A 16,715-nucleotide genomic window follows, 5' to 3' on the forward strand; every position below is an offset into this window, starting at 1 on the left:
CATGCGTGAACTGCGAGCAGCTGAGACTTTAAAAGCCGGTTCTTAAATCTCTGGAGAGTGATACCACAACAATCAGCGCAGGAAGGCTGGAAGGAGAAAGTTGTGTGCGTAGCGTATTTCACATGTAGGTAAATTATAAGTGGGCGTTTTGAAAGGGCCTCTTATTTGACTCTTTTTGATGTGGCGGCTCCTCTGTGCCATCTTTGTTGGCAGGAGTATGCTCCTCGCTCCACTGCTAAGCTGCTTGCGGATCTGTGCCCACAATGTAGCCTCTGTTCCTGTCAGGACATCCCCATGAGCAGAGCAGAGATGGGCGTCGAACCTCTGCTCGCAATGCACGATTCGGTCAGACGTCTCCTGGCTCTTTTCATCAGGCTACAAAAGCCCCACAATCATGCAAACTGTATCCTCTAAAAAAACAAAGGGGGAAGATGTGAGCAACGATGGGCTGAAAGTGATACACAGCTCTACGTCTGAGAGTGAGAAAGGACCATCTGCTTGCTTCATCTTTTTTGTATTTCTGGCTATTCAGATGTTTTCCTGTAATCTAGCTCTTCTGCTTCATATGTTTGTATTAATAGATTAAATGGGAAGTTCCTTGTTGTTTATAAAGGATTGAATGGAAATGGTTAATTGTGGCTGAAGCTGTCAGCCTGCAATTGTTATCAAATCTAAACTTAAGATGCATTAGTTTAATGCATTTCCCTAACAGAAACGTTTCAAAAAGGGGTGTCCATGGACTAACATCAAGTCCAGGCTTGATGGCTGTGGATAAAAGGCTTTTGCTCCCTTTTTGGGTGTTGCCTTCAGCCTCTCTCATGCACTCAGCAAGGCTTTTTTAAGATGGACCAAGAGAGCCATTTTATTTACTGAAAACATCATGTTTTTATTATTTGAGATGCTTTTCCCCCCCATATTTATTGTTTTTAAGAAATAATGATACCATAAGGTAATTAGGCAATTGCACCTTTTAAACCTTAATATATATATTGCCTAATAACCTTATGGTACCGTTATTGATATATACACCGATCAGGCATAACATTATATCCACCTAATATTGTGTTAGTTAGCAGCAGATCCTTTAAGTCCTGTAAGTTGCGAGGTGGGGCCTACTTTTTTGTTCAGCACATCCCACAGATGCTCGATTGGATTGAGATCTGTAACATCCACATGGATTGCAGGACCCAAGGTTTCCCAGCAGAACATTGCCCAAAGCATCACTGCCTCCACCGGCTTGCCTTCTTCCCATAGTGCACCTGGTGCCATGTTTTCCCCAGGTAAGCGACACACACACACCCGGCCATCCACGAGATGTAGAAGAACACGTGATCATCAGACCTTCTTCCATTGCTCTGTGGTCCAGTTCTGATGCTCACGGGCCACTGTTGGTGCTTTGGGCGGGGTCAGGGGTCAGGGGTCAGCATGGGCTGGTCAGCGGCTGTGCCGCCCCATACACAACAAAGTGAGATGCTCTGTGTATTCTGAGCCCTTCTATCAGAACCAGCATTAACTTCTTGAGCAGTTTGAGCTCCAGAGCTCATCTGTTTGATCGGACGACATGTGCATCAATGAGCCTCGGCCGCCCATGACCCTGTGGCCGGTTCTCCACTGGTCCTTCATGACCCTGTGGCCGGTTCTCCACTGGTCCTTCATGACCCTGTGGCGGGTTCTCCCATGGTCCTTCATGACCCTGTGGCCGGTTCTCCACTGGTCCTTCATGACCCTGTGGCCGGTTCTCCACTGGTCCTTCATGACCCTGTGGCCGGTTCTCCACTGGTCCTCCATGACCCTGTGGCCAGTTCTCTACTGGTCCTCCATGACCCTGTGGCCAGTTCTCCACTGGTCCTCCATGACCCTGTGGCCAGTTCTCCACTGGTCCTCCATGACCCTGTGGCCAGTTCTCCACTGGTCCTTCATGACCCTGTGGCCGGTTCTCCACTGGTCCTTCATGACCCTGTGGCCGGTTCTCCACTGGTCCTTCATGACCCTGTGGCCGGTTGGACAACTTTTGATCGAGACTGACCACTGCAGACCGGGAACACCCCACAAGAGCTGCAGTTTTGGAGATGCTCTGACCCAGTCGTCTAGCCGTCACAATCTGGCCCTTGTCAAACTCGCTCAAATCCTTACACTTGCCCATTTTTCCAGCTTCTAACACATCAACTCTGAGGACAAAATGTTCACTTGCTGCCTATACACTCACCTAAAGGATTATTAGAACACCTGTTAAATTTCTCATTAATGCAATTATCTAATCAACCAATCACATGGCAGTTGCTTCAATGCATTTAAGGGTGTGGTCCTGGTCAAGACAATCTCCTGAACTCCACACTGAATGTCAGAATGGGAAAGAAAGGGGATTTAAACAATTTTGAGCGTGGCATGGTTGTTGGTGCCAGACGGGTCGGTCTGAGTATTTCACAATCTGCTCAGTTACTGGGATTTTCACGCACAACCATTTCTAGGGTTTACAAAGAATGGTGTGAAAAGGGAAAAACATCCAGTATGCGGCCGTCCTGTGGGCGAAAATGCCACTCATCTCCACTACAAATAGGAAAAAGAGGCTACAATTTGCACGAGCTCACCAAAATTTGACAGTTGAAGACTGGAAAAATGTTGCCTGGTCTGATGAGTCTGGATTTCTGTTGAGACGTTCAGATGGTAGAGTCAGTATTTGGCGTAAACAGAATGAGAACATGAATCCATCATGCCTTGTTACCACTGTGCAGGCTGGTGGTGGTGGTGTAATGGTGTGGGGGATGTTTTCTTGGCACACTTTAGGCCCCTTAGTGCCAATTGGGCATGGTTTAAATGCCACGGCCTACCTGAGCATTGTTTCTGACCATGTCCATCCCTTTATGAGCACCATGTCCCCATCCTCTGATGGCTACTTCCAGCAGGATAATGCACCGTCACAAAGCTCCAATCATTTCAAATTGGTTTCTTGAACATGACAATGAGTTCACTGAACTAAAATGGCCCCCACAGTCACCAGATCTCAACCCAATAGAGCATCTTTGGGATGTGGTGGAACGGGAGCTTCGTGCCCTGGATGTGCATCCCACAAATCTCCATCAACTGTAAGATGCTCTCCTATCAATATGGGCCAACATTTCTAAAGAATGCTTTCAGCACCTTGTTGAATCAATGCCACGTAGAATTAAGGCAGTTCTGAAGGCGAAAGGGGGTCAAACACAGTATTAGTGTGTGTTCCTAATAATCCTTTAGGTGAGTGTAAATATATATATATATATATATAATTGATCAAATATACAGTAAATATATACAAAAGATTTATATTTCAAAATACAGCATGCTGTTCTTTTGAACTTGTTGTTCATCAAAGAATCCTGAAAAAAATCACGATTTGAACAAAAATATTAAGTCGCACAACTGTGTTCAACATTAATAACAATTAGAAGCCAAATCATCATATTAGAATGATTTCTGAAGGATCATGTGACACTGAAGACTGGAGTAATGATGCTGAAAAGTCTGCTTTGCCATTACAGGAATAAATTACATTTTAAAATATATGAAAACAGAACACAGTTACTTAAATGTTTTATGATTTTTTCCCAATATTTCTGTTTGCTACTAAATTTTTTATTAAATGAACGCAGCCTTGGTGAGCATAAGAGACCCTAAACTTTTGAACGGTAGTGTGTTTATTTTCATGTATTGTTCCTTTAGGTATTATCCCAAACTGTTTTCTTATACAGTTCTCTCAGTTTTTGTACTTTCAGCTTTTTGTAGTCCAGCACTGGGCCAGATGCCAAAACTATGTATGATTTGCCTGCCTTTCTCCACAGTACAACAACATTCTGCTGTATTATTAGTGCTGTGTTTTGGTTGGGCCTATGGGGTCTTTAATAAATAATGTCTTCCAAGAAAATTCTGAACTTTTTAAAGCAAGTAAAACTAGATTGCTAGATCAGTGTTTCCCAACTTTATTCAAGGCACCCCATAGCTCCATCAGTTCATCTTAAATACACCATCATTGAAACCCTTACAAAAAAGAAGTTTATATAAGTGTTCCATTAGTATACTTCTTTTAAAAAATAAAAAAAAATAAAGTATACTTTCACTCTACTTTTTTATGTATTTCTCAGAAATATACTTAAAATTGCACTCAAGTAGGCGATACTTGACTTTAGGTGACAGAAAAGTATAAGTATATTGGGCTTATACTTGAACTCAATATTTTGATCGAGATATACTTAAAAGTATAATTAAGTCAAAGTATAGTTGGCTTGTAATTGTGTTTAATCTTTTGATTGAGTAGCTTATTAAATATACTCTTTTACATAGTTTTGCATAGTCTTATTAAACTTACATTGTTCTAAAATATTGATATAAAACAGATATGTTCCTAATTCTGTGTTTTTGTGTTGGCTAGTTCACTGGTAGTGTACGTAGGAATTTACTTACAATCTACTTTAGTATCTCGAATTTGACTATGGATGAAAATTAGCCAGTGTTGGCTAAATCTGGCGCATTTTACATATTTTTATGTATTATTAATGTGTATTTTCCCTGATTACATTTCCAGCTATCAGTGTTTTCACTGTACTATGATAGTTGGTGCTATTACGCTTCTTCAAGTACAGAATCTCCTGATCAAAACACAGGAGAGAAGATTTCTCACGCAAATGTAAAATAACACGATCATCAAACATGAAAGCTGCACTATGTAACTTTTCCGTCCGCTAGAGGTCGCCTATTCAAACCAAAACAAAGGCGTAGTTTGATGATGCCACGTTTGAGCACAGAATCGGGATAGGACTCGGGAGAAATCATGTTGATGGATGTGATTATTAATGCGTTACTCTAATCTGACTACTTTTTTCCAGTAACGAGGAATCTAACGCGTTACTTTTCCAAACCAGTAATCAGATTAAAGTAATTTATCCAAGTCATTGTGAGTTACTATTTTAGTAATTTTCCTTAGTAAAAATATATATTTCTGCTTTCTTCTTGCGTCTCAGGAAATATTTTTTAATTTCAACTTAAAATGTCAGGAGATACATTGTTGACGTTACTGTTAAAAATGCACTTCCAATAAAGTGTGTTGGCAAAATCGGTTATCATTTCTATGTTGAGGCGGCAGGGGTGTTGTCGGCAACTGCTGAATGTTACTAATAAAGTAACTTGTAATCTAATTTAGTTACTTTTAAAATCAAGTAATCTGTAAAGTAATTAAGTTACTTTTTAAAGGAGTAATCAGTAATCAGATTACTTTTTCAAAGTAACTGTGGCAACACTGAATGCAACACACACCTCGCGAGCAGCGGGACTTTTATTATGCCACAGTCGCCACTTCCGCTCCTCTGCTCATGAGTGTGAGGTAACGCAGCTCTGTTGATCATATTAGACACATCTGAGTGTGTTGATAATGTTATGACGTTACTCTGTGTGTTCTCTAAGCGGCTGCTATGACACTTGTTCACACTGCAGTGAGAGTAAAGTGTTTCTGCAGAATAAAACCAGAAACCGAGGGTAAAGCAGATATGATGTCATCGACAGGCCACGCCCTCACACGTCCCGTTCCTTGGTTAAAAGAGCAATCTCTCACAATCTACAAATAGTTGGAAACATTTGGGATGTTGTAAGTACTCAACTGAACAAAATATATAACACTGGCCTAGTGGTTTTGGATATTTTACTGAAAACATGTGACATATTGCAGCTTTAAACATCATGTAAATCAAAACTGCTTAATGTTACCAAATGAAATGTCAAACCCATGAAGAGGAAACATCTGTGAATCTACTCCATCTATGGTTTGATCATCATCAACTTTTTGTTTAAAATGTTGCCTTATTTATTAAATTGGTGTACATTTAAGTGTTGATAAAAAAGGATGCATGAAGCTATAATAAAATGTTTTTAAAATGAGTTAAAATACAGTTAAAGGTATATTTCAAGAATAAATCTATATCTACATTTGAACATAGTACTGAAAGAGCAAAAATAATATATAAATAGTATTAGTACATTGATGTTAGTATACTTACATATGTCACTGTAGTCCACCAGAGGGCACTCCACCTCAGACTATTACCATATCACCACAAACTACATTACCCATAATACTCTCTGCCTGGACTCATCATCCCTGATTACATCCACCTGTGTCTCATTAGCCTGTTCACCTCACCCTATATAAGCCTGGTTATCGCAGTCATTCAGTGCAAAGTCTTGTTTGTTGTTAACTGCATTTCTGAGCGGGTTCCCTGGTTTCATGTCTCTGGTTTTGGATTTCTTGCCAGTTCCTTGGATTACCCGTTTGCCTGATTGGATTGATTACCTGTTATGAACTCTTGCCTGTTTGTTGACTAGGAGTGTGGATTACCCTTTAATAAAGCTGCGTTTGGATCCTCAACCTGTTAAGTCTTGGAGCAGTACGTTACACATAAAGTATACTTAAAAATATTCTTGAACTTTTTCATAAAATGAACTTGATGTAAGGGAACCGAACCAGAAATGTGTTCCTCTTATCTGATATTTTCTGGATATCATTCAGCATCTTCGTTCATTTTAGTGCACTTATTATTATTTTTAAATCAATACTGTGTAAAAAGAGACTCCAAATATTTAATGATAAATATTTGTCACAGGTTTCTTGAGGAAGACCCTTGAGGAAGATCCATTTAAATAAAATTTTCTTTTTAGGTTTACAAGTACCCCTGCTTGGGAATCACCGTGCTAGCACTTTCCACATTCACCATTCTGTCATTGTCACGGTCAGTAAATGAGTCTACATGTGTGTGACAGGGATGAAGAGGAGGTCATGGCCCAGTACAATCCGAGTGTGGTGAGCTACGCATTGGGCAGCAGAAGCACACAGAGACAGGGCAGTCCAGACGGCCGGTGTGAAAAGAAATCACCTACCAGACCCTCATCAAGCCAGAGCGAGATTGGAAGCAGGTCAGTGTTTCAGACATAGCTGTGAGTGCACTTCTGTATGAAGGAAGTTGATGATATTGATTGGGTTTGTAAGTATTGAATAGCACTCTTTTTTCAGGTCGATCTCCAGCCTCTCATCTCACTCCAGCTGGGAGGAAGAAATCAAGGCCTTAAGACACAAGTTAAACATCACCCATATAGATGAAGTTGTGACCCATCTCAGGTGAGGGCATGTGGTCTCTTTATAACTATTTTTTTATTTTTAATATATGTGACCCTGACCACAAAACCAGTCGTAAGGGTCTATTTTTCGAAATTGAGATTTATACACCGAGATACTATTTGAAAATCTGGACTCTAAATATTGAGAATCTCCTTTAAAGTTGTCCAAATGAAGTCCTTAGCAATGCATATTACTACTAATAATACATTTTTGATATATGTACGGTAGGACATTTACAAAATATCTTCATGGAACATGATCTTAATATCCTAGGGCCAGTTGTTCAAAGGTAAGCTGATGGGATTTTGGTTATGGGATTGGATCAAATCTTGAAAATGGGTTGTTCAAAAGGGAAAGAAGGGATCTCAAATCAGATTAGATCACGGAATCCAATCCTAGTTTTAATCTGGATCAAACCTTCAGTTTGTGTTGTTCAAAACTTGTCAGTAGGATTTGGATAACTTTGATCCAAAAAAAACAGGATCATTCTGATCTCAACAGGGGTTTCAAGGTGTATTCCAGGAAGAAAATGTAGCAACTTTAAAACTGGTAAAAAAATTACAACAATTGTATCATATAATACACAAACATATATTTTTTGCTCTTGATTAGCTTGGCTAATTGTTAAAGTAATAAATTAGAAGTAGACATAGGCCTTTCGGTAGCCTACAGTCAAAGTAAAAAAAGATTTAGCCATATAAAATAATCCCCAAACAGCTGTAAAAAACAAAAATATTATATCACATTTAAAGTGTTTTTTTTTTTAATCACTTATAAGACTTTACTTATCAATTATAAGAGATGAACCAGTCAAAAGGTTTCTCGGGTGAACGCTACGCAAAACTTTTCTGAGAGAACATAAAAGCATTTTAAGTTTTTTTTTTTTTCTCATATTTTTCCCATCACATGTCCCTTTAGGGGCTCCGTAGAGCACTAGTAATCCAGATTTGGTCATCTGAAAAGGTGTGTATCTGGATCGGGTGATCCAATCCAACTTTGCTTTGAAAAACCGGCACAAAAGTAAGATTACCTGATCCTGGATAGCAAAACATGGGATTTCCAGATCATTTTGATCCAGATTAAATGTTTTGAACAACTGCCCCATATGATGTTTGGCATAAAAGAAAAATGGATAATTTTGACCCATACAATGTATTGTTGGCTATTGCCACAGATGTACCCGTGAGACGCACGACTGCTTTTGTGCTCCAGGGTCACATATTTTAAAATAATTTATTCATGTGATGGCAAAGCTGAATTTCCAGCATCATTACTCCAGTCTTCAGTGTCACATGATCCTTCAGAAATCATTCTAATATGATGATTTGGTGCTCAAGAAACATTCCTTATCAGTATCAGTGTTGAAAACGGCTTCATATTTATGTGGAAACCATGATAATTTATGAGTATAAAGTTCAAAGCACAGCATTTATTTAAACTAGAAATCTTTGGTAACATTATAAATGTATTTACTGTCACTTTTTTTAATGCATACTTTATAAATAATTGTATTAATTTCCTTCAATCACTCTCTACGCACGGCACCCTTTAAAGAACTCAATTCAGCTGATGCTCACTTTCAAATGAGGATTGCTTTGAGCAGATTACGAAAACCATGAACAACACAGTCAAATTCAGTGCTAATTCCATGCATATAACAAACGCAATTACTTTTTTTTATCAAGCAGATAATATTGGAATCATTTGTTTACACCCGAGGCAGTGTACATAATATAATGACTTTTTAGCCAGCAAGATTGTCCGTTTTCAGTTTGATCCTGTTGTGCCGTGAAGTTAATATTGTGGAACACACACACATTCCTCCGGGTGGATTTCAACATGTGCTCACACTGACTATGGATGCAGAGCAGCTCCTTCTTGTGCAAACATGCTGTTGTGAGAAGAGAATGTTGGACTTTTTCTTTCCCTCTTTACACAAGCTCATTCTCACACTTTCATCTAGGATTATATTACTTACTAAATTGGTCTAAATTTAGATTTTGGGTCATCTTTAAGCACACACACACACACACACACACACACGGTCAACAGTTTGAACACGCTTCACTGAACTGCTTTCTCTTGATCTTAAAAAGCTTTTCATCTGAAGTCCTGTGATTAAATTTAAAATGATTAACTTTTAATTAATGAAACTGAATAATTATATAAATAATTTTTACAAAGTTAAAATGTATTTATTATTTTTCTGTACTAGTTAAATATTTAATGATAGTAAAGAATATTATTGTATTAGTTTTGTTCATTAATCTAAATTAAAAGTTAAATGTATTTATTTTATATTAAAATATATATTTTATTGAATACATGTTTAATAATGTTAAATCATATGATTTTATTTGTTTTATTATTTATTACTATTGTATTTATATATACACTAACAGTCAAAAGTTTAGGGTTTTTGAAAGTAGTCTTTTAATCTCACCAAGGCTGCATTTATTTGATCAAAAATACAGCAAAAACTGTAATATTTTAATTAGAAATAAATAGCATTTTAAAATATGTGATGCAAAGCTGAATTTCCAGCATCATTACCCCAGTCTTCAGTGTCACATGATCCTTCAGAAATCTCTCTAATATGGGATTTGAGCTCAAGAAAAATGTATGATTATTATCAGTATTGAAAGCAGTTGTGTAATTTTTTTTTCAGGATTATTTAATGAATAGAAAGTTAAAAACAACAGCATTTATCTGAAATATAAAGCTTTTGCAACATTATAAATGTCTGTCACTTGATCAACTTAATGCATCCCTGCTGAATAAATGTATTCATTTCTTTACGTCTAAGTTCTTTAAAAAAAAATTATAATCATTCTTACTGACCCAAAACTTTTGAACGGTAGTACAATGTTACAAAAGCTTTACATATCAGATAAATACTGTTGTTTTGAACTTTCTATTCATAAAATAATCCTAAAAAAAATATTGTACACAACTGCTTTCAACATTGATAATGATCATAAATGTTTCTTGAGCAGCAAATCAGCATATTAGAATGATTTCTGAAGGATCATGTGACTCTAAAGACTGGATGCTCAAAATACAGCTTTGAATCACAGAAATAAATTGCATTTTAAATTATATTCAAATAGAAAAAAGTTATTTTACATTGTAAAAATATTTCACAATATTACAGTTTACTGTATTTTTGATCAAATAAATGCAGCCTTGGTGAGATTAAGAGACTACTTTCAAAAACATTAAAAAACCTTAAAGGGTTACTTCAGTGATTTAGCATTAAGCTATAGTATATTCGAATATATTGGTATATTCGAATTATGGTACTTTTCCCCTCATGACCCCTTGAAACGAGAGATTTATGCATTCGCTAGTTAATACCACTAACAAGGCTCAAAATAGCCTCTCACTAACATGGTAGCATAATGAGGGTCCCTACATGCAAACAGAAGCATTGACAACTTTGTAAGTGTACAAACAGTTTAATAAGATGCTTTATAAAGACAGAACATTACGCGTATACAGACAGGAGCCATCTTGGACAAGTCGAGCCACGGTTGAATAATCCGCCATCTCTTTAGTGTGGATCTTATTAAACTGTTTGTACATTTACAAAGTTCTCAATGCTTCTGTTTGCATGTAGGGACCCTCATTATGCTACTGTGTTAGTGAGAGGCTATTTTGAGCCTTGTTAGTGGTATTAACTAGCGATTTAATTTGACTTATTCTATGCCCCATAGACTAGCGTTATAAGCAAATCTGTTTTTAGAGAACTCTTTACATTCGATTTTCATGAAAACTCATCCCAGAGAACGATCTACTCGGTAACCATGTGTTTATTACCCCTAGGTTCATTTTTCACCGGAGTTGTCCTTTAATATTGATTTTATTAGTAATAAATAAATCTACCTCAGCTTTGATCTCAGTTTGGCAAGTGTTTGTCATGTTTTGACAATAAAGGATAGTTTAAAACCTATCTGCTTTCTACATCTTTCACTAAGGAGCAAAAATATGCCTCTAAACTTTAAAGAAATAAAGATTTGACATTTATCGTGCTAATTATCGATATCGACTGATATGGAAAATTATATCCTGATAATTTTTTTTTTGGGCCATATCGCCCAGCCCTACGTCAGTGGTAGTTGTGTAGACTGTCAGTGGAGGGACGGAAACCTCTCAGATTTCATGAAAAATATCTTCTGAAATGAACAATAGTCTTATGGGTTTGGAACAACATGAGGGTGAGTAAATGACAGCATTTTCATGTTTGGGTGAACCAACCCTCTAAGCCTCTTTTTTAGCCCAACCTTTATACTCGCTCAACCCCTTTACCACCCTCCCTTCCTTCCCATCCTCTCCTTGTGTAACCGGAGGAATGCAAACAGTAAGTCCTGCTCAGCGGGCAGCAGGGAATTGAGATCGCCAGATCTATCCCTCCATCAGAACAAAAGACCTCATTGTGGGCAAATGAATACCAGATCCCGACATATGTAAGATTCCTTAGCCTTAAAAGAAAAGAGAAGAGTGTTTAAGTGACTATAATGCTTATGTAACAGAGAAGAAGGCCAGTTTTCACTTCCCCGCTGATCTGGAAAAGAGTTCATGGTGCAGCAGTTTGAGTCCAGCCCCTCTTTTTAAACCTAAACTTGTTTAAGGCTAATTGAAGATGCTGTGTTTTGTAAATGAGAAGAGGTCCCCTGTTTCTCGGAAACCCATAATTGCACAGAATACGGACAGTTATTCATAGTTGCCATAATTATGTGCATCTCTAAAATGATTGCTTTTTTGTTTGTTTGATATGCATTTCTCCTCATTCCACTTCATTCACACACACATTTATTCCTTTATGAAAGATGTCCTCGTTTGATTGACAGGTCCATCCTAACTGAAGAATCTGAAGCCTTGAAAAGAGACGTGCAGGTCCTGCAGGTACGCGCTCATTCTGACATAAACACTGCTTTTGATTGCAGCGTCAATTTCAGGATTACTTTAATAACATGTTGTGAATCTGGATCAGGAGGGTGGATGAATTCTTTTTTTTTTTTTTCTCCTTTTCTTTTCTGAGCTTTCTTTGTGGTTTCTACAAAGAAAAAATTTATATCTTTCAGATTGGTCAGTGGTCAGATTTCCCTTCTGAACGGCTGCAGTTTTTTAAAATTGTGAAATATGTATTGCAAGACATAAAAGCAAGTTTCGTCCCCATAAGACTAGTGAAGCATAGTTTATTAATATGATAGTTCATGAGTGTTCTAACACTGTGAAACTGATTTACAGATTAAATAAACTGCTTAACCATTTTCAGTGAGTTCTGTTTAGTGCAGCTGAAAACTGCAGAGAATTTGTATTTGACTCTCCTTTAGTTTCTGCCTTTGGGAATGTGTTGCTCGTATGGATATTGTTATTACAAGGCAACACTGCATTACAAATTACTGTAATTACCTACTATAATCTCAATTGTATTTTTATTTGCGGACGAAAGTGCAAATATCACTGCCATGATGATACAGTGATATGAATGTTTGTTTATTTTTGTATTTTATATTATTATAGTCTTAAGTTAATATAAAAGATTAGTTCACTTTAAAATGAAAATGATCCTATGATTTACTCTCCCTCAAGACATCCTAAGTGTTTGACATTCTTCTTTCTGATGAACACAATCAGAGTTCTATTAATAAATATCCTGATGTTTCTTGCAGACTCCCTTTCATATTTTTCTTACAAAAACCCATTGATTCACTCCAGAAGGCCTTTGTTAAAGGTCCCCTTCTTCGCGATTCCATTGTTCAAACTTTAGTTTGTGTGTAATGTTGCTGTTAGAGCATAAATAATACCTGTAAAATTATAAAGCTCAAAGTTCAATGCCAAGCGAGATATTTTATTTAACAGAAGTTCCCTTTCAAAGCCTACAGCGAACGGCTGGCTTGGACTACATCCTGGTACTTCCTTCTTTAATTACGTCAGTAGAGCAGTAGAACAGACTAACCTCCGCCCACAAAGAAACGCGAAAGGAACTGTTGCGTTGAGTGTGTTTATCGCCATGTCATCGAGACGCTGTTATTTTCATCCAGGAGTCAAATCACCTTTGTTTGGCTTTCCCAGGGACGCTGTAGAGATTATTGAACGCATACATCTCTCCGTTAAGAGGCGTGACCTTTCCAACGTGCGCTAAACTGCTGTCGAATCACAGCACAGGAACCGCTTGCACAATCAGAACTCGTTACGTGTTTCTGAAGGAGGGACTTTATAGAACAAGGAAATCACCAGCCGTTTTTAGGACAGTGGAAACAGCGGTACACAGATAAGTAAATAGTGTGAAAAATACTGTGTTTTTACACGCGAAACATGAACACATGTTATATTGCACACTGTAAACACAATCAAAGCTACAAAAACACACGAAGAACGGGACCTTTAACACCCTGGAGCCGTGTGGAGCACTTTTATGATGGATGGATGCACTTTTATGATGATTGATGCACTTTAATGGTGGACAGATGCACTTTAATGGTGGACAGATGCACTTTAATGGTGGACAGATGCACTTTAATGGTGGACAGATGCACTTTAATGGTGGACAGATGCACTTTAATGATGGACAGATGCACTTTAGTGATGGATAGATGCACTTTTGTGATGGATATATGCACTTTTATGGTGGACAGATGCACTTTAATGATGGACAGATGCACTTTAGTGATGGATAGATGCACTTTTGTGATGGATAGATGCACTTTAATGGTGGATAGATGCACTTTAATGGTGGATAGATGCACTTTAATGATGGATAGATGCACTTTAATGGTGGACAGATGCACTTATGATGGATAGATGAACTTTTGTGATTTTATGCAGAGGTGTACAGTAACTAAGTACATTTACTTGAGTACTGTACTTAAGTACACTTTTTGTTTCATCATGTATCGTGTCTCACTGAATACTAAAAGCACGTCTATACAAGTACGTTTTCTGACGACATTTAAAAAGACACATTCAGATGTTCTAATATCCATTGGCAAACTATTCCATAATTTCGGAGCTCATTGTGTTTGCAGAGAAATGATTGGGCCATTTTGACCTGGCAGATGATGAAATTAGCAAAAAAAAAGCAAGCAGCGATGACGGGCCACCATGGCTTTAGAAAATTGGGTAAATCTGCCGTGTCTTGACATTATTCTGACCCTGTTTGAAGCAATTCAGGGACATATAAGCGGCTGATTTCAAGTCACGGTCATAGCGCCACCAACTGGCAGCAGGAAATGTCACTTAAAACTTGAAATCAGCCGCTTGTATGTCCCTGAATTGCTTCAAACAGGGTCAGAATAATGTCAAGACACGGCAGATTTATATTTACCCAATTTTCTAAAGCCATGGGGTGATGGTGGCCCGTCATCACTACTTGCTTTTTTTGCTCATTTTATCATCTGCCAGGGCTAAATGGCCCAATCATTTCTCTGCAAAAACACAATTTGAGGTATCAATCATGTGCCTTTTGAGTTTATTATAATATCAGTGTTTATTATTGTTCATACTTAGGCTTATGGAATTGAATAAATGATTCTTTCCTTAGCAATAACAATGACTATTCACTAATAACAATGTGTAATTATGTACCACTCATTAATTATACTTTCAGTAGATAGTTTATTTGAATCACCCAGTACTTGCTTAATAATTACACCTTACATGAACACTTATGTAAAGTGTGAAATATAGAACAGTTTCTTTTGATGTGTTACATAAGCAGCTGGGAAATGGATAATCATGCATCAACTACTCCTATAGCCCATTCCATCTCTGCAGCCAAACACACAGTGTCCGCCCGATCTCCGCTCAGTCAGCCAGAGGAAATGCGCGTTTCTCCCGTCCGTGCTTCACTCTCTGCCACAGATGTGAGCCACTCTCAGTGCCAAGCAAATGACAACGCCATTTGTTTTTGCTTAACAGGCATATGCATACTATTTGAAGCATTCAGTCCAAACTCCTGGACACAAATGGCTGTACAAATGCACTCCACCACACACGACAATAGATTAAGAGTCGAATATGTTCTGATTGGCTGTGATTACATCACATGTCGGAGCATTTTCCCGTTTGGGTGGGCAGACAAAACTGTCACATTGAACTGGGCTGATCTTAAAGTTGACTTAGATCGACAGGCACATTATTGACAGTGCCAAACCAGGACACTGGTGTATGTTCACTGTCACAAGCCATTACATTTGATGGTGAAAAGTTAAACAGTTCTCCTGGCATAGATTGTTTATTTTAATTGAATAAACTGAGATGAAATGAATTTCCCTCCAGTGTTAATCAGATATTAGTGCTAGCCAAGAATTTAATGTCTCATTTAAAAATTCATTTCATTTAGATCAGTGGTCCTCAACCAGGGAGCTGGAGCCTGCAATTGGGGGTCTCAGCACTAAGGGGGCCACAAGATGGCTGAATGTTATTTAACACTCTCAGGCATGAATGATGACAAACTTAGTCGTTTGTTAGTGCTTGAAAAACAAGATGAGTTTTTTGTTTTAACACACATATTTGAGATTTTCAGATGCCCATTTAGTGTGGACAACATGTGTTTTTTGGTTTTAACCGAAGATAATGTATTAAACAATACGGTAATTACACAGCAATATTGTGTGTATTTTAGCAAACCAATTAATAAATTGATATAAAATCTCTCTATCTCTGCAAAATCCAGCAAATGCAATTGAGTTCGACCAGTAGACGAAGAACTTAATACAAGTTGAATTTGTGATTCCATCAGATTACAAGTAACGTGCATAAGTAATCAGATTACTTTGTGATGTAAGAAGTAAAGTAACGCATTAGAAGTAATGTGCACAAGTAATAAGATTACTTTAAAATGTAAGGATTAAAGTAACGCGCATAAGTAATCAGATTACTTTACGATGTAAGGAGTAAAGAAACGCATTAGAAGTAACGTGCATAAGTAATCAGATTACTTTACGATGTAAGGAGTAAAGTAACGCATTAGAAGTAACGTGCATAAGTAATCAGATTACTTTACGATGTAAGGAGTAAAGTAACGCATTAGAAGTAACATGCATAAGTAATCAGATTACTTTACGATGTAAGGAGTAAAGAAACGCATTAGAAGTAACGCGCATAAGTAATCAGATTACTTTACGATGTAAGGAGTAAAGAAACGCATTAGAAGTAACGTGCATAAGTAATCAGATTACTTTACGATGTAAGGAGTAAAGTAACGCATTAGAAGTAACATGCATAAGTAATCAGATTACTTTAAAATGTAAGGAGTAAAGTAACGCATTACAAGTAACGTGCATAAGTAATCAGATTAATTTGTGATGTAAGAAGTAAAGTAACGCATTAGAAGTAACGTGCATAAGTAATCAGATTACTTTACGATGTAAGGAGGCTCTAATGATAAAGCACAGAACTAAATAAACTACAACTTTACCACCATTAAAGTGAAAACAGAAAATCAAAAAATATTCAGAATATAATAACAATAACAGAATAACACAAACTAGGCAATATTTAGAAAATATTAAAATATAAATAATTAAATTAAATTCTAGAAGCTTCCTGAAGCTTTTGTGCTTTGTGGCGGCGC

At 37.4% G+C, this 16,715-nt stretch overlaps 1 protein-coding gene across 1 annotated transcript in view; it reads left to right on the forward strand.

Moving 5' to 3' along the window:
- The window catches only part of ccdc24 (coiled-coil domain containing 24), a gene marked incomplete at both ends in the record, with an annotated part of 35,714 nt that overhangs the window by 12,262 nt on the left and 6,737 nt on the right, over window positions 1–16,715 (forward strand). The window contains 3 exons of the mRNA XM_079819444.1: window positions 6,781–6,933; window positions 7,031–7,135; window positions 11,986–12,040. Coding sequence (XP_079675570.1) covers window positions 6,781–6,933; window positions 7,031–7,135; window positions 11,986–12,040 — 313 coding nt within the window. The remainder of the gene's footprint in view (window positions 1–6,780; window positions 6,934–7,030; window positions 7,136–11,985; window positions 12,041–16,715) is intronic.

Source organism: Gobio gobio (assembly GCF_949357685.1).
Source record: "Gobio gobio genome assembly, chromosome: 6".
Lineage (NCBI taxonomy): Eukaryota > Metazoa > Chordata > Actinopteri > Cypriniformes > Gobionidae > Gobio > Gobio gobio.